The sequence below is a fragment of the Phoca vitulina genome, unplaced genomic scaffold, assembly GCF_004348235.1.
Source record: "Phoca vitulina isolate PV1807 unplaced genomic scaffold, GSC_HSeal_1.0 scaffold7, whole genome shotgun sequence".
In the NCBI taxonomy this organism is placed as follows: Eukaryota; Metazoa; Chordata; class Mammalia; order Carnivora; family Phocidae; genus Phoca; species Phoca vitulina.
In genome coordinates this window covers 63,649,440-63,666,894 of record NW_022589710.1, presented here as the reverse complement: position 1 = coordinate 63,666,894, position 17,455 = coordinate 63,649,440, and the positions used below count along the sequence as shown (strand labels likewise).

General features: G+C 44.3%; 3 protein-coding genes across 5 annotated transcripts in view; 1 reads left to right on the top strand and 2 right to left on the bottom strand.

The window, feature by feature from the left end:
• Nucleotides 1-3,817, bottom strand: part of PAPOLA (poly(A) polymerase alpha) — a 59,937-nt gene extending 56,120 nt beyond the window's left edge. For all 3 annotated transcript variants that reach the window (XM_032405885.1, XM_032405886.1, XM_032405887.1), the window contains exon 1: nucleotides 3,615-3,817. In XM_032405885.1, coding sequence (XP_032261776.1) covers nucleotides 3,615-3,622 — 8 coding nt within the window. In that variant the 5' untranslated portion in view covers nucleotides 3,623-3,817. The remainder of the gene's footprint in view (nucleotides 1-3,614) is intronic.
• The window catches only part of LOC116633279, a 16,276-nt gene continuing 2,625 nt past the window's right edge, over nucleotides 3,805-17,455 (top strand). Inside the window, exon 1 of the mRNA XM_032405890.1 lies at nucleotides 3,805-4,059. Within this exon, the coding sequence (XP_032261781.1) occupies nucleotides 3,805-4,059 (255 nt within the window). The remainder of the gene's footprint in view (nucleotides 4,060-17,455) is intronic.
• AK7 (adenylate kinase 7) overlaps nucleotides 15,902-17,455 on the bottom strand; it is a 68,306-nt gene continuing 66,752 nt past the window's right edge. Inside the window, exon 18 of the mRNA XM_032405889.1 lies at nucleotides 15,902-17,227. Within this exon, the coding sequence (XP_032261780.1) occupies nucleotides 17,189-17,227 (39 nt within the window). The 3' untranslated portion in view covers nucleotides 15,902-17,188. The remainder of the gene's footprint in view (nucleotides 17,228-17,455) is intronic.

Here is a 17,455-nt window from a genome sequence, read left to right as displayed (position 1 = left end):
GGCCACCAATGCTGTCAGCTGTTTTCCTTAAAGAGACAGGCTCACTTCATTTTCAGGAAAATAATGGTCCAAGTGTCAATACCCATGGTTCATCATTTGTTTTTTCAGATAAAAGAGCTCTACGAGAAAAACACTAGTTTAGCTCACAAATCAATCAGACATGTGCTTTTCTCAAAACAACCATGCTACTTTTTAGTATACCACTTTATGTGTACTTCCCACTTTATCATGGCTTATGTAAGACAAATTCGAGAGTCAGGATTTATTAAAATTAATGTGTTTTACTGCTTCATCAAGAACTTTTTAAGCTGTGTGTTATGCTTGTGATGAAGAAATATATGACTACTAGTACAATATGGTGCCTCTGCCTCAATTTTTCCTAAGGCAAGAACAGCATTATCCACTACTGCTTTCACACCATCATGCAAATGTCCATAGAGTAAAAAAGAAATAACACTTCAGCACTATTATGAAATAGTTTGAATTTTATGTACTCCTTAGAGATCCCAGGGGTTCCACAGATCACAATGTGATCTGGTACCCATTACAACCCACCAAGAGGTCCCAGTTCTACCTGCTATGAATGACTTCATGAAACTATTTTTTTTTTCTGACAGCCCCAAATATTTGGGAGAAAAGCTACTGTCTCCCCCAGGTCTTGCTAAATATCTCTTCCAGTAACTTTTAACAACATTCTACGAATGTGGTATGAACATTAGTTAACTGATGATGGTTACTCTCCTCAAAATCTTTTCATTACACTTGTGATAGCCAGAACTGAGCTGATGCAAATAATGGATCTGTCCAGCACAGAGTAGGGCAGAAAGCAGAATACAGTTCCCAGAAACGCGTTATACTCTATCAATGCAGTGATTCTCAACAAGGAGAATCTTGCCAGGTTACATCTGGCAACATCTGGAGACATTTTGTCACTACTGGAGAGATGGGGGGTGGGGCTCCTGAAATCTAGTAGGTAAAGGCCAGGGATGCTGTTAAACACCTTACAACACACAAGCAGCCCCCTTCAAAGAATTATCTGACCCTAAATGTCAACAGTACCTACCAGAGAAACCCTGTATTAATGGATCCTAAAGACTACCAATATTTTTGGAAGCTTGATCACCACGGCTCTTAAATCATACCAGCCTTTCAAAATTATACATATATTACATGAGTTTTAGACAAAATATGAACACTTGTTCACAATGTTGTAATGACTTAAACTTCAATAACCTATTTTGATTTAACCCATTCTGACAGCTCAACTACGGCCTATGCCACAATCCCACCCACCCAAATTTAACAGGACAGCATACTAAAGTGCAAGTGGAAATCAAGCACGATAAGCCTGGGAATCACAATTCAAAACTTCAAAGAAACAAAATGAAAGGCAATTGTGACACCAGAATATGAAAAACAAAGAAAGCCAATCAATGAGGAAATAGGCCTATTTAACTAGGCAGTCTGGTCTTTTTGTTGTTGACTTAAAGTATAGCATACTTAGGGTTAAAAATGAAAGGGATATGGGGCGCCTGGGTGGCTCAGATGGTTAAGCGTCTGCCTTCGGCTCAGGTCATGATCCCGGGGTCCTGGGATCGAGCCCCACATCGGGCTCCTGGCTCAGCCAGGAGTCTGCTTCTCCCTCTGCCTCTCCCACTGCTCATGCTCTCTCTCTGTATCTCTGTGTCTCAAATGAATAAATAAAATCTTTAAAAAAAAAAAAAAATGAGAGGGATACAATGAAAAACTGGGCATATTGTTCACAGTTCAAAAAACACACTGGAAAGCCAATTATCCAAAACTCTGTCTTCCATTTTATATATTTGAACTTCCAAGAAAATTTATGCTCTCAGGTCTTTAAAGAAAATGTACACCTCCCTTCCTCAAAGAAGGCTGGGAAAAAGTAGGTATAAAAGTATTTTTATTTTCTAGACAAAAAGATACGATTATGTTATTTCTAATTAAAACCTCTTAAATTGTTCATTTCCTATCACTGATCAAATTTTAATACTGACATGATTATCACAAAGTTGCTTTTCAAGCACAGCAATAATATGTGAGCTAACACAAAGAAGTCACATGGCATCACTAAAACATTTATTTTAACTGCTGCTGAACTGAAAAATGCCCCCAAAATCAGTGCTTCTAGTGTCTCTACCATTTCATAAAAGGATGAATAAATCAATTAACAGGGATCTTGCAGATTCTAAGATTTTAGGTCTGCATATTTAATTAAAACTAGGAAATATTCTCATTTACAGAAATTTGCTGATAGGTCTCTTAAAAATGACAGAAGTGGATGAGGAGGAGCATGAAATTTTTTTCAAAAATACTGTGTAAAAAGCAATAGGTATCTTAAAGCCTGTGTCAAAGTTAGAGCCTCACCTGTAAAGACACACACACACATACACATAGACAACTGTAATCAGTAATATCTGCGAAAAAGAAACTGTCTTTACTTAAAAAAAAAAAAAAAAGATAAACCTGAGGTGCTGTATTAGGTGTCTAGAAATCACAAAACCTTTATTTTGCACCTAAGTAAAACTTCCAGTGTCAATTACATAGTTCGTTTGGGGCCTTCAAAGAAGAAAACTCGGCCCCCCGTCTCAAAGGAGCACTATTACACTAGAATGTTCAAAAAAATGGAAGAAATGCAGTCTCACTATTTAGGCCTCTACACTGCTGGATACGCGCAGAAAAAAAAAGAGCTGTAATCTACTTTCGATCCCAACAATGAGTTCTCAGATTACAGCTCATTCTTTGAAACAGACAGAATAGAAAAACTTTTTAAAAACGCTACAAGGGAAAGAAAGTATAAAACGCAGACCTAGGGAGACTAGAAGGCAAGGATGGACTAGCTTTAAGTCTATAATCAGAAAAATTAAAAGTACCACTGGACATGGAGGGAGAAGGAAGCAGAATGCATCCGACTACCGTATCAGAACAGGACAGACAGAGCAATACCTAACACAACGCGTTGCGAAGGACACCCTGGCAAGTGTCCCTCTGCTGACGGTGGGAAGCCTGGGGAGGACTGGTTCAAGCGGGGAAGCGGGGCTCGACGCTCAAAACTGGGCTTTTAGCTGGTGCTCGTGCAAGCTCAGAGGTGGAAGTGGGTGAACTCTGCCGCACGATCTGGGCAGCTTGGAACGGGAGGAAGAGAGGGACGCAGCGGAGGTAGACCAGGAAGAGAAGCATCGAAATCAGCCGGGGAGACGCCGAGAGTGAACCTGAACGCCGTGTGCAGACCCCGCAACCAGCGGGGCCTTCCTTCCCCGCCGCCGGGCATTGTTTTTTCTCTTTTCTTTTCTTTTTTTTTTTTTCCCGGACGGGGCGGAGAAACGGGAGCACTAAGGTTCAGGTTCCCCTGGCCGTTCCGGAAGGGGAGGCCCCCGGCCCGACGGCCGCGGAGCCAGGAAGGGGTGGGGGGAAGCGGGAACCGAGCACAAGGGGAAGTGCGGCGGCGAGCGGGTGAGGAAACAGGAAGAGCCCCGTTCCCGCCTGCCTCCCCCACGGGGCGAGGGCCCGGCTCTCGCGCCACCCCCTCCCCCCCTCCCCCGACGCCCCCAAGGCCCCGCCGGCGTGCGAGAGAAAACAGAATACAAATCACTTACAACGGCATCGTCTCCTGCGCCGGCACCGCCCAGTCACTTCCCCCCCGCAACCGCCGCCGCTGCCGCCCTGGGCATGATCCACTGAGGCGGGAGGGAGGGGGGGGGGGCCTGCCTCAGCCCTGGGTCCAACCCCACTCCCGCACCGCTCCCGCCGCTTTAAGCGCTTCTCCTCCTTCCCCTTCGTCCTAACATGGCGCCCGAGCGCTACCACAGCAACGTTCTAGAACTGCTGACGCCGCCACGCACGCCGTGCGCGCGCCTGCGCAAAGGCCGCCCGGCGCCGCGCAGCCTCACGGGAACGGTAGTTCTTGAGGCGGCCGGCGGTCCGGCAATTTCCGCCCCAGAGCCGTCGCGCTTCCGCGGTGGGTGTCAGGTGTCGGCTAGGAGAGGTGCGAGAGGCTCCGGGCGGCTGGCTGTTCCTCGAGCGGGGACGCTCCTGTCGCCGGTGAGCACCAACGCGGCACCTCACAATGCGCCGCCGCTCTCGCCGCCCGAGGTTGCGGCGGCCGCATTTCCCCTTGAACGGCGTCCGTGGCGGCGCTCGGCGGGGACCGAGGCGCCCATGCGTGCCGGGTGTGCCGCCCGACGCGGGGCTTAGGACGCGGCCGCTCGGGTCGGTGCCTTCGGTGGCCACAAGTTACTCGGCCTCTTCCTGCTGTTCTGCGAAGTGAGAGTAAGACCTGCTCGCTGGGGTCGTGTCGACTGCTGTATGGGTTGGTTGATGGCAGGAGTGCTTAGCACGGGCTTGTTGTTGGGACTCCCCCTCCCCTGTTAGACTGAGGTTCCCCCTCTTGGGCTTTCGGCTGACTTGTCCACCAAAGGGTGTACGCAGGCGCTCAAGAAGTGATGGTTGAATGAATAGATTTGCGGGGCAGCACTGTGATGACAGCGAGTTCTGGAACACGAGCTGATTTTACTAGCAGGTGGTGCCCTGGAACTTCCTGGTAAAGCTGCACTTACGTAGAACGATCGATGGCCGTAACCATGGGGATTTTAGCAAAGACTGCGTTTTGCAGCCCTGAGCTATCCCTGGGGCGGGACCTAGGAGTGTACTCCCCACCGCCAGCAAAAGCTGGAGTCTTCGTGCTTGAGCCCGACTCTGATAATTCATTCCTTCCCTCTGCTAATTAGAACGCATTCTAAAGTGTCACACAGAAGGATTATGGAGGGGCGGGAAGGAAATAAATACGGCAAGGATAAAGTTCTAAATTATTTAAGTAGATTAATATGGACTTGTATAGCCTCAGGAAATTTGGCAAAGGACTTACCTGTTTGCACAGAACATCTAGTAGGACAAGCGGTCTAGAACTAAAGGCTCAGTGGGAGAAGCACAGGGCCTAAACCTGCATTGTCCAGTACGATAGCCGTATGTCATGTTACTTTTGAGCACAGTTGAAATGAGGCTAGTCCATTTAAGATGTACTGTAAGTGCAAAATACAGATTTCAGAGATGTCAGTAGAAACAAAAGAATGAGATACCTAACTGATGCGTTTGATATTCGTTATATGCTGAAATAGTATTTTGGATATATAAAAAAATTCATTAAAGTTAATTTCATCAGTCTCCTTTTAAAATGTGGCCACTAGAAAATTTTAAATTATATGCATGGCCCTCATTTCTGTTGAACAGCCCTGATTGGGAGACAGACTTGTCCTTGATTCTCAGATCTTCTACTTGTTCCCTTACCCTCTTGTCATCAAGGTGGTTTTGGTTGGGGGCCCAGTAGCAGGCCTGCCCTTAAAAGTTTGAAAATCTGAGATCCAGAGAAATCAATAAAATACATTAAGGCTGTGGTCTTAAAATTTGCTCATAAAGCTAGGCACTGATGATGTATGTTATGAATTAAAGAATGGGAACTTCTTCAGCTCATGGCTGTCCTCTGCCTGGCATCTCAAAAGGCAGTGAAGGATACATGGTCATGAAACCTCTGTGCTTTCAGTCTCCAGGTGCTCCACACCGATTTTGTTTCAGCCTTCTCTAGAATGAGGCAGCTAGATAGCACAATTAACGAATATTTATTTAGTACCTAGAATGTGCTAGATGCCATATTACTTTCTGAAGACAGTTAGAAGGAAGTATACTTGTCGGAATCAAAGTAGACTTCCCCAGGTGACTTTAGAAATGTCCTTATAGGGTGCCTGGGTGGCTCAATTGGGTGTCTGCCTTCAGCTGAGGTTGTGATCCCAGGGTCCAGGGTCCTGGGATCAAGTCCCGCATCAAGCTCCCTGCTCAGTGGGGAGCGTGCTTCTCCCTCTTCTCCCCACTCATGCTCTCTGTTGCTCTCTCTGTCTCAGTCTCTCAAATAGATAAATAAAATCTTTAAAAAAAATAAGGATAGAAATGTCCTGATGTCAAATCTCTATGTTGTATACCTGCAGCTAATGTAACACTCTGTGTCAACTACAAATCAATAAAAAAACAAATTTTTTTTTATTTTTAAAGATTTTATGTATTCATTAGAGAGCACAAGCAGGGGGAGCAGCAGAGGGAGAGGAAGAAGCAGGCTCCCCGCTGAACAGGGAGCCTGATGCAGAGCTCGATCCCAGGACCCTGGGATCATGACCTGAGCTGGAGGCAGACACCTAACCAACTGAGCCACCCCGGCGCTCCCCCCCAAAAAAAATTTTAATAAAAAAAGCTTAACAATTAAAAAAAAATACGCTGACAAAAAAGTTAGGACTTAGTAAGGGGACAGGAGGAGAAGGGCATAACAGGAAACAACTTTTCAAAAAGAAGGAAAGTACAAATAATTTAAAGTTTATTTGGAGACAGGGAGACTTTTGAAGTAACTAGACCACAGATATGTGGTGGAAATGAAACTGCAGAGGAGTGGGAGGCGGACAATGAGGGGCCTTTGTCCAGCAGAATGTTGTGCACCTGCTAGGCACCATCACTGTTGTAAAGCTTCTCCACTACGAAAAATAGTCAAGATCCCTGACCCGGTTAGACCTTATGTTCCTGGGAAGTGGGGGGCAAATAATAAACCCATAAACAGACAAGGGAATTAAGAACCATGAATGAAATAAACCAGGTAATAGAATTACGGGGGGAGGTCAACTTTAGGTAAGGTGGCCAAACAAGGCCTCCCTTCGAAGGACCGGCCTTCGAGACCTGGAGCCATTGAAAGATTCAGATTTTATCTTTTTTGTGAATGGGGGAACCATCGAAAGTTTGACAGCAGTGATAAGATCACATCTGCGTGTCCGGGAAGATTAGTCAAAGGGTAGGGAATGAATTTGAGCTGGGAGAGCTTTTGAAGCTGGAGGGTAGGTTAGCTCTTGCTGTGGTTCAGGTAAGAGATGATGACGCTTGAAATAAAGAAGAAGGGGACTGATTTCAGAGAGATTTAGGAGATGTAGTTAATCCTGAATGTGCGAGAGGAGGGAGAGGAAGAAGACAAGATTTCAAAGGTTCTAGGGAGGGCGACAGAGTGGAGGGAGCTACCAGTAAATAGGAAACAGAAGGATAACTAACTGGCTGAGGGGATGAGGTCATGAGAGTCATTTGGTATGGGTTCTTTGAAGTGCCTGTGGGACCTTTAGAAATGCCTATCAGGTGATAGAAAACATGTTTCAGGAGCTGAGAAGTCAGCTCCTGAAGATAGAGTTTTTGGGGTTTTTTTTAAGATTTTATTTATTTGTCAGAGAGAGCACGAGCACGAGCACAAGCAGGGGGAGGAGCAGGGAGAGGGAGAAGCAGGTTCCCGCTGAGCAAGGAGCCCATGGTGGAACTCGATCCCAGGACCCTGGGATCATGACCTGAGCCAAAGGCAGACGCTTAACTGACTGAGCCACCCAGGTGTCCCTGGAGATAGGGATTTTAAAACTCTGAAAGCAAGATTTGTATCTTGGAGTCATGTTTCAGTTCAGCACAGAAGGAAAGGCCCTCCATACGCTCAGTAACTACAATCTAATCCAACCCAAACTTCACGAGTGCGTAATGAGCTAGGTGTTCACGTATCCCCAACGTTTAGCATCCACTTAAGGATATAACTTGAGCCAAGGAAAGTGGAGCATGAGATAAAGCCAGTGACCAGTGAGTGTACTGGTTAAGACAGGATCCCTTTTGTTAGCCTGGCCTTGCTTGTCCTCAGAGCCCAGCCCACTCCCTCCAGCTGCAGCCCCATCCCCGAAGCCCTTGTCCTACCACAGTGCCTGTGAGCTACTGACTGTGGACATGGGGGAAGACATTTCCTACTGGTATCTTAAGGATCATTCAGACTGCATTTTCCACAGAACAATGTCGTAAGTAGGGGGAAAAATTCCTAAGCTGGTTCTCATAGGTCCACAGTGCATTTAAATTTAAGAAATGGACAGAAATGTTTTTCAGAACAGATCCTTTTCACATATTGGAACTAGCTTAGATTGTGCTTCAGTGTCATTTAGGAGGTGATAATTGGAGATACTATGTTGCTATAGAGATTTTTATCCCAATAATAAACTACATGATTCATTTGGCAACTAATGATGCATACGTTTTAAAATTTTTTAACCAACATGAGAGACTTAAATATAGAGAACAAACAGGGTTGATGGAGGGGAGGTGGGCGGGGATGCGCTAAATGGATGATGGGGATTAAGGAGGGCACTTGTGTTGAGCGCTGGGTGTTACGTGTAAGTGATGAATCACTAAATTCTCCTAAAACTAATATTACACTATATGTTAACTAACTAGAATTTAAATAAAAATTTGGAAAAAAATTTTTTAGCCAAGATTAACCAGATTTATGTGTCCCTCAAGTAAAAACAGTAGCATATGCACTTTCATCTAATGAGTACTGTACCCTTGAGCTATCTTTTCTTTAAATTCTTTTAAATTCCCTTTAGATGTTTATTAGTTTATGTTTTAAAGAATGTGTCTATTAGGGTTGCCTGGGTGGCTCAGTCGGTTAAGCGTCTGCCTTCAGCTCAGGTCATGATTTCAGGTTCCTGGGATCAAGCCCCGCATCGGGCTCTCCACTCAGTGGGGAGTCTGCTCCTCCCTCTGTGTTCTCCCCCCACCTCTCAAATAAGTAAGCAAAATTTTAAAAAAAGAAAAAAAAAAAAAGAATGTGTCTACTACCATTTGCATGAAAGAAAGAAGCTCAATAGCATGTTGATGAGAAGTGGCCCAAACCTGTGCCTCCTCTAGTCTCTGCCTTTAGGTCAACAATACAAAGGTCTTCCAGACTGAAGCCAAAACAGCAAGTCAGTCTCCTCAATTCCTTCCTATCTCTTGGTACCCATAGACAAACCGCCGTCAACTCCTGTCAATTGCACCTTCACAATCCATCAGAAATCACCCCCTTCTCCATCTCCTCTGCCACCACCCTAGTCTCAGCCACTGTCTTGTTTAGTTGGGGCGGTTGGGGCGGCCTCCATGCTCTTCTGCTTCTGTTTATGCTTTCCTTCCATTCATCCTCCATACAGCAGCTGGACTTTGAAAACATAACTCAGATTTTATCATGCTCTCACTTAAAACCCAGTTTAATGGCTTCCCATCACTCTTAGAATAAAACCAAACTTGACAGTAGCTTACAAGGCCTGGGTGATCTGGCTCTTGATTTTCCCTCTAACCTCATCTCAAACTCTGCCCCTTTCCTCCCTGTGTTTCAACCCTACTGGCCTCTTTTCCTTAAACATGCTCAGCTCCTAGGGGCGCCTGGGTGGCTCAGTCAGTTAAGCGCCTGCCTTCGGCTCAGGTCATGATCCCAGGGTCCTGGAATCGAGCCCCACACTGGGGGGGTTGGGGGGGGGCTGGGCTGCTTCTCCCTCTCCCCCTGCTCGTGCTCTCTCTCAAATAAATAAAATCTTAAAGAAAAAAACCATGCTCAGCTCCTTGCTGCCTCAGAGCTTCCGTGCTTGTCCCCCTCTGCACTGCTGCACTAGCCCTTCCCATGGCTGGCTTGTTCTCAGCCTGTCAACATTTGCCTGTCACTGCCTCCCAGGTGCCTTTCCAGACCACTTTATGTAAACTACTTGCGTTATAATCCTTATTACATAACCAGAACTTCCTCAACTAATTTTTTTTTTACTTATTCTGTCATCCTTACTAAAATCTAAGCTCCATGAAGATAGGAACCCTAACTGTATTGTTCAAACTATTCTAAGCCCAAAGCACAAAACCATGCTTGGCATATATTGGTACTTAAGAATTAAGTTGTTTCTGATTCTTTAAAGGCAACTTAGATTTGCCCAGTATTTCCGTTCAGTTATTTTTTTTCCATTCAATTATTTTCAGTTCTGTAATTAATCTGGCTAAAACAAAAACCGTTGGTAATTATCTTAGCATGAACTGCCATAACAAAATACCACAGAATAATTGGTGGCTTAAACGATAGAAATGTAGGGGCGCCTGGGTGGCTCAGTTGTTAAGCGTCTGCCTTCGGCTCAGGTCATGATCCCAGGGTCCTGGGATCGAGCCCCCGCATCGGGCTCCCTGCTCTGCGGGAAGCCTGCTTCTCCCTCTCCCACTCCCCCTGCTTGTATTCCCTCTCTCGCTGTGTCTCTCTCTGTCAAATAAATAAATAAAATCTTAAAAAAAAAAAAAAAACAATAGAAATGTATTTCTCACAGTTCTGGAGGCTGGGAAGTCCAGGATTAAGGTGCCAACATGACCAGCTTCTGGTGAGGACACTCGTCCTGGCTTGTAGATGGCGACTTTCTCACTGTGTTCCCATGGTGGGGAGAGGGAGTGAGGGAGAGGTGATGGGAGGGAAGGAAAGGTGAGGGACAGAGAGGGAGAACAGCTTTCTGGTGTCTTTTAAGGAGACTAATCCTGCTGGATCATGGCCCCCACCCTTAGGACTCCACTTAACCTTAATTACTTCCTTAGAGGCCCCATCTCCAGATACAGTCACATGGAGGGGGTTAGTACTTCAACATATGAATTTTGGGACATTTAAACATTCAGTCCATAACAATGATCATCTCAGGTTGCTAACTCCTAGAAAATAATGATGCATATTCAATGATACTAGTTATTTAGTGCTGTGTAACAATGTGCCACAAATTTCAAACTATTTAAAACACATTTCAAAAAACAAAAAAACACATTATTTAACAGTTTCGGGGGGGTCAGGAATTTGGACACGGCTTAGCTGGGTCCTCCGATTCAGGGCCTCTAGCAAAGCTACATTCATGGTGGGCTGGGGGAAGAGGGAGTCTCATCTGAGGGCTCGACTATGGAAGGACTTAACTTCCACACACATTTGTTGGCAAGATTCAGGTCTTCAGAGCTATTGCATTGAAGGTATCAGTGTCTTGCTGGCTGCTTGCTAAGGGCCCTCTCAGTTCTTAGCCATGTGGGTCTCTCCAACAGAGCAGCTGGCTTCATCAAAGTATTTAAGCACAGAAGGCAAAAGATTCTGCTAGCATGACCTCATACAGTCTTAGGTAACCTAAGATTTGCCGAATTCCATTGGATAGAAGCCAATCACAGAGTTCCACCCACACTCAAAAGGCATGAATACCATCAGGCGGAGATCACGGGGAGCCATTGCAGAGTCTGCCTTCCTTCTCAACCAAACTGACTTTGTATCTAACACCTAATACTGTGTCATACCCCAAAATACTCTAAATAAAGAATCTGAATGGCATTTTGATTAATTTCCATTTTTTAACATAAAAGACTAATTTTTCTTAATGGGAATTCAAATGGTATTTTTCTTTCCCAAAGTGGATCGCAGGAACTCTATGGCTATGAACAGGTCCACATTTTAAGGAGTTGTTTTGTTTTTAGCTTTTTGTTTTGTTTTTAGTTTAGGGTACATGGTGTATTTCATTTTTTTAAGGTAGAATACCAGTTCCTTTTTAAAAGATTATTAAAGTACAATTAAACAGTAACATGTTCAAACATGAAGGCCTTTGTGCTTACCCCCCCCAAAATACTGCCTATTGAGCTGTATGGATTTTTATCCTCTGCACACTCTCATGTAACTAGTACTTGAATCAAGACAGAGAAAATGTTCAGTACCCCAGCACACTCCCTCCCAGTGAATAAGCGTCTGTCATTACCACCACCACTGCCACGTAACCCCTATTTTGACCTCTATCACTATGGACTGGTTATATCGGTTTTTCAACTTCATTCACATGGAATCATACACTATTCACCCTTGTATGTAATAACTTCTTTCACTCAACACTATATGAGACTTTGTTGTGGGAGTGACAGTTCATTCTTTTTCATTGCTGTGTACTATTCTCTACTATCACTGTATCTTTCTCCTACTGTAAATATCACAGTGTATCTTTCTCCTATTGATGGACATTTGGGTTTTTTCCCAGTTCGGGGCTTTTATGAGTAATGTTGCTCTGAATATTCTTGTACATGCCTTTTTGTAGACCTAAGCACTCATCCCTCTTGGGCATAGACCCAAGAGTGGAATTGCTGGATCATGTGTATACCCATACTTAGCTTTAGTAAGTACTCCCAAAGGTTATCACAGGGATAGTACCAATCTGTAGTCCCACCAGTAATACATGTGTGTTCTAGTTGCTCCACATCCTCCCCAGCACTTGACGTAAACAGTCCCATGTAATTTGCGCCATCTGACAGCATTGTGCTGGAATCCCCCTGCAGTTTTCATTTGCATTTCTCTGATGATCACTGCCTTTGAACACTTGTTAATATGCTAATTGGTCATTTGGGTATCCTCTTTTATGAAGTGGTTTCTCAAGTCTTCTTCCTATTTTTAAATTGGATTGTCAGAAAATTTAAAAATTGGGATTGTCAGTCTTACTGACTTGGAGGAATTTTTAACATATTCTGAGTACAGGTCCTCTGTCATTTATCTACTGTAGATCTGTGCATATCTATGTATATCCATTGTAAATATCTTCCCAATTCTGAAGCTTGGCTTTTTACTCTTTTTTAAAAATATTTATCTAAGTAATCCCTATACCCAGCATGGGGCTCAAACTCATGACCCCAAGATCAAGAGTCACACATTGTTTGGACTGAGCCAGCCAGGTGTCAGGTCTTTGGTCAGGACTAGGTCAGGACTTTGTCTTCCACCCTACATGAGATGGCAAGGCCTTGGAGAGCTTTGAGGGGATCTGACATCTGTTTGAAAAAGATAGATCCCCCTGCTGATATGTTAAGAGCCGTCGCAGAAGGAGCAGCCCAGGGACAGGTGACAGCCGCAATCCAGGTGGGAGATGGTGGTGTCTTGGGCCAGGACAGAGAATGTGTCAAGGGGAGTCATGGAGGTAAAAACTCACTGCCCACCCAAAAGCCTAGGCAAGTGCACCTTGTCGGGAAGGACCAGAACACAGGACAGGTATGTTGGTGGGGGGGGGCGGGGAGGATAGAGCAAGCTATTGGAAGCCAACGCCTTGTCGTGGTTTTGTGTTCCCCAAGCACTTGTGATCATCCGGCTACTCAGAGTAGATAACCTGCTTCTAGGACGAGAATGTGCTGGTGAAATGGGTACAAGTAACCTCCCGCTCAACAATCATGTGTCTCGTTGTAGGTCCAATCGGTACTCTGTCTTCTCTCCTGGTCTCCTAGGAGGTTAGTTAAGACAAGTCAGCATCTCAGGGTCCTGCCTGACCGAAGACATGGCTGAGATCGCTCTTCTTAACTTGCATGGCGGAGGGCTGGACTCTATATGAATTCACCAAAATCAGTGCCACTTAGTAAAGCCTCTTAGTGACCCTCAGAGTTACTCAAGTATCCCATCACAGCCTATGGAAATGTGTATTATGGACTTTGTCAAAGGACTGGAGATGTGAATTAGTTATATAAAATAAATAACAAAATTTCAGCTAAATAGCTTTCATTCACTAATATTTATACATCTCTACCGTGTGCTATGTACCTTCTTCATCTCTAGAGATACAGAAAAAACAAAATCCCCACCCCTGTGGTGCTTCCATTTTAGTGGGGGGAAAGAGACAATAAACTCATAGGCTTATAAAATGATGTCAGTGCAAGCAGAGAAAAGGAACAGAGTAGAATGTCATCAAGAGGATGGTCTGAGGAGGCCCCTTTGAGGACATATTTGATCCAAGCCAAGGATGAAGTGAGGGTGAACCAGGGATACGTGTGGGCCGAAGATTCCAGGCAAAGGCCCCAAAGCACACTGCGCTTGGCAATGAAGAGCGAAGTGAGGGGGCAGGGAGGTCATTTGGGGTCAGACTATCTCGGGCCTCGTAGGCTAGGTCAGGACTTTGCCTTCCACCCTACATGAAAGGGCAAGGCCTTGGAGGGCTTTGAGGGGATCTGACATCTGTTTGAAAAAGATCCCCCTGCTGATATGTTAAGAGCAGTGACAGGAAGGAGCAGCCCAGGGACAGGTGACAGCCTCGATCCACGTGGGAGATGGTGGTGTCTTGGGCCAGGACAGTAGTGTCTGAGGGGTGAGAAGCAAGCAGACAAGTTGGGCCCGTATGATGCACTGGAGAACTGAGTGTGGATAAGGAAAAAAAGAGTCAAAGGTGACACCAGGTTTGGGGCCTGAACAACTGGAAGGATGGATTTGCCAATCCTTTAGATGGGGGCATGGGGGAGCAGCAGTTGAGGGGAGGGGCGAGTGTGCTTAGGAATGGGATTGGCCATGCTTTAGACATTCAGGTGGAGGGAAAAGAGGATTTCAAAGAGCAAATGATAAAATGCTCAGAGAGGTCAAGTAAGATTTCACAGTTGGATTTGGAGGTCACTGGTAACCTTGATCTAAAGAGGAACAGGATATTGGGGCCATGGCTGGAGGAGAATGCAGAGGGCTAGGAAGGTTTTTGCATTTTAATCCGTTTTTGTCTTGTTTCATTTTCAAGTGTAGGAGCTAATTCATTAAGTTGGAAGCAAAGGGTGATGATCCAGAAGAGAATTTCTCCAATCAGGCTGTGAGAGAGAAGAGACAGTTCTAGGAGCGTCATCTGATGATGTGAGACCGGCTGGCATCCAGGGCACAAGTCAGGAGTTGGTCTCAGATGGAAGCACAGAAGGGAAACAGAGCTAGTTTGCAGGAGGAGGATAGAATGGCTCTTTTGATTGCTTGGGTTTTCTCAGTGAGCTAAGAAGCAAGGTCATGAAATGTAACCAACGTGAAGGCATGAAAGGTAACTATTATAAAGGCTAATGACTTCAAACTTGAAGATGTGTTCTCTTTATTTACGTAGTGTTTTTGATTAAAATGTAAGGGTCAAAAGTAGTGCAGGGAAGCAAAAGAAAAAATAGGTAAATTGGATGTCATCAAAATTAAGAGCTTTTTTGCATTCGGGGCACCCATCAAGAGTGAAAAGATAAGCCATGGAATAGGGAAAAATATTTGCAAATCATATATCTGAAAAGGGTCTTACATGCAGAATATATTAAAAACTCTTACAGTTCAGTAGCAAAAACACAAATACAAAGTGAGCAAAGGACTTGAATGTACATTCCTCCAAAGAAGATATACAAATGGCCAGCAAGCATATGAAAACATGCTTAGTCACAGTGTGACACCACTTCAAACCCATTAGCATCTCTCTCTCTCTCTCTCTCTCCCTCACACACACACACACACACACACACACATTAACAAGCATTAGTAAGGATGCAGAGAAATTGGAATCCTCATGCATTGCTGGTGGGAGTGGAAAATGATGCAGCTACTGCAGAGAGGTTTGGCAGTTCCTCAGCAAGTTAAACATAGAACTACTGAAGTGACAGCAATTCCGCTCCTGGGTATCTGCCCCCCAAAATTGACACCAGCTGTTCAAACAAGAACCTGTACACAAATGTTCATAGCAGCATTATTCACAGTATCTAAAAGGTGGAAACGACCCAAATGGTCCATCAACGAATGAATGGTTAAACAGCACGTGGTGGGATATTATTCAGCCACAAAAAGGAATGAAGCCCTGATAACACGCTATGGCATGAACCTTAAAAACATGCTAGTGAAAGAAAACACAAAAGGCCACATATTGTGTGATTCTGTTTATGTAAATATCCAGAAGAGACAAATCCGTAGAGACAGGAAGCAGATTGGTGGTTGCCAGGAGCTGGGTTGAAGGGATAGTACGGGGGACAGGATTTCCATCTGGGTGATGGGAAGGTTCTAAAACTAGGTAGTGGTGATGAGTATCCCGCACTGTGTGAACCAGACTAATGCCATCTTGGGCAAAGGCTGACAGCTGACATGCGGACAGCTCTGTGACCTGAAGCCTTCTCAAGCTCAGTCCTTCCCTCACATTCTTTCCTTTTGTTTAACCACACCCTTATGTGTACCTTTAGGGCGTAAGGTCCTTGATGTGCCCTGGAATTAGGACTATGACGCACACCTATTCTTTCTGTTCTTGTTGTTGTTTTAAAGGGGGAGGGGCGAAGAGAGAGGGAGAGAATCTCAAGCAGGCTCCACGCCCAGCGGAGCTCAATCTCACGACCCTGAGATCACGACCTGAGCCGCAATCAAGAGTCAGATGCTCAACCGACTGAGCCACCCAGGTGCCTCAACACACACCTATTCTCCCATTGGGTGGACTCCCAGCCCCTAGGGCAATAAAAGCAGCTCTTAAGGGGGGGGTGGGGTTTCGGGGATCTACTCGTCTTGGGGCCACCCTGAGACACACTTCTGTTCATAAGTCTCCTTAATAAACCATTTCTTGTCAAGCTGGACTTGTCAGCCTTTTTCTGTGGTCTTCCTGCCGCCTCAGCCTTTGGAGGTCGTTTTGCATTTAACTCCCTTTCATGGAACAAACACAGGGAATGCCCTTCGTGTCACTGACTTTTACACTTTAAGATGGTCACAATGGTAAATGTTATGTTGTACGTATTTTACCATAATAAAAAAAAAACAGTGCAGTTATATTCAGATTACATTATTTAAAGAGATGGAATAGATTTTAATATATTTTTCACTCAGGGTAATTTCTCATTCAGTGTAATTCTAGAAATGATGGAATTTTTCAAGCTAGAAAAGACCATAGAGATTGATGGCTTACGCCTATATTGTAAAGTTTGTTGAAAATATTCAACTTTTAGTTATCCCAAATATTTAGGATCATTCATTCTGTTACGGGATTTTTTTCTACCAAAAGGTTTACAATTCCCTCTCTGACTCATCGCTTAAGGTACTGACCCTGAACTCAAAACTTAACCTAGTGGAAGTCAATGACATCTGACTGTGAGTCAACAAAGCATAAACCATTTTCCTTTCTTTCTGATCCCATTGGCACACGGCAAGAGCAGACTCTGTAAAGTCATTAGCCTACGTGTTCAAATCATATATAGTCTGATTTTCTTCATGCTATAAATTACTGTAAATCCAAGTGCGCAGAACACTTTGACTAAGAATGAAACATTAAATCAATATCTGTCCCATGAACCATAGTTTATGGCACAGATACTTTATCAATTTACCTTTCAAATAAAGTTCTTTAATGAAGTCACTCATTGCCATCAGCTTTTTATAATGACTCTACCTAATAAAGTATTTGCAAAAAAAAATTACGAAGTATTAAGAAAAAATAACAAAGTATTTGCCTGTGGGGAAGACAAAGAATTTCCCCAAAACTGGAAAAACTTTTTTTTCAAGCAAATCTTCAAATTACACTGTTAACCTCATCTCTATCTCTGTAAAGGTATATCACACACGATCTTGAAAGTTTCACTGCATTTCAGGATTGTTCTTGAAGAGATACTCTGCCTATAATTGAAAGAAAGGAAAAAAAGACAAGTCAATTTAGAAGACACTACTACTAATGTTAACAATTCAAAAATAAAAGTACATAAATCTTTACTTTTTTTTTTTTTTTTTAAGATTTTTATTTATTTACGGGCGCGTGGGTGGCTCAGTTGGTTAAGTGTCTGCCTTGGGCTCAGGTCATGATCCCAGGGTCCTGGGATCGAGCCCCGCATTGGGCTCCCTGCTCCT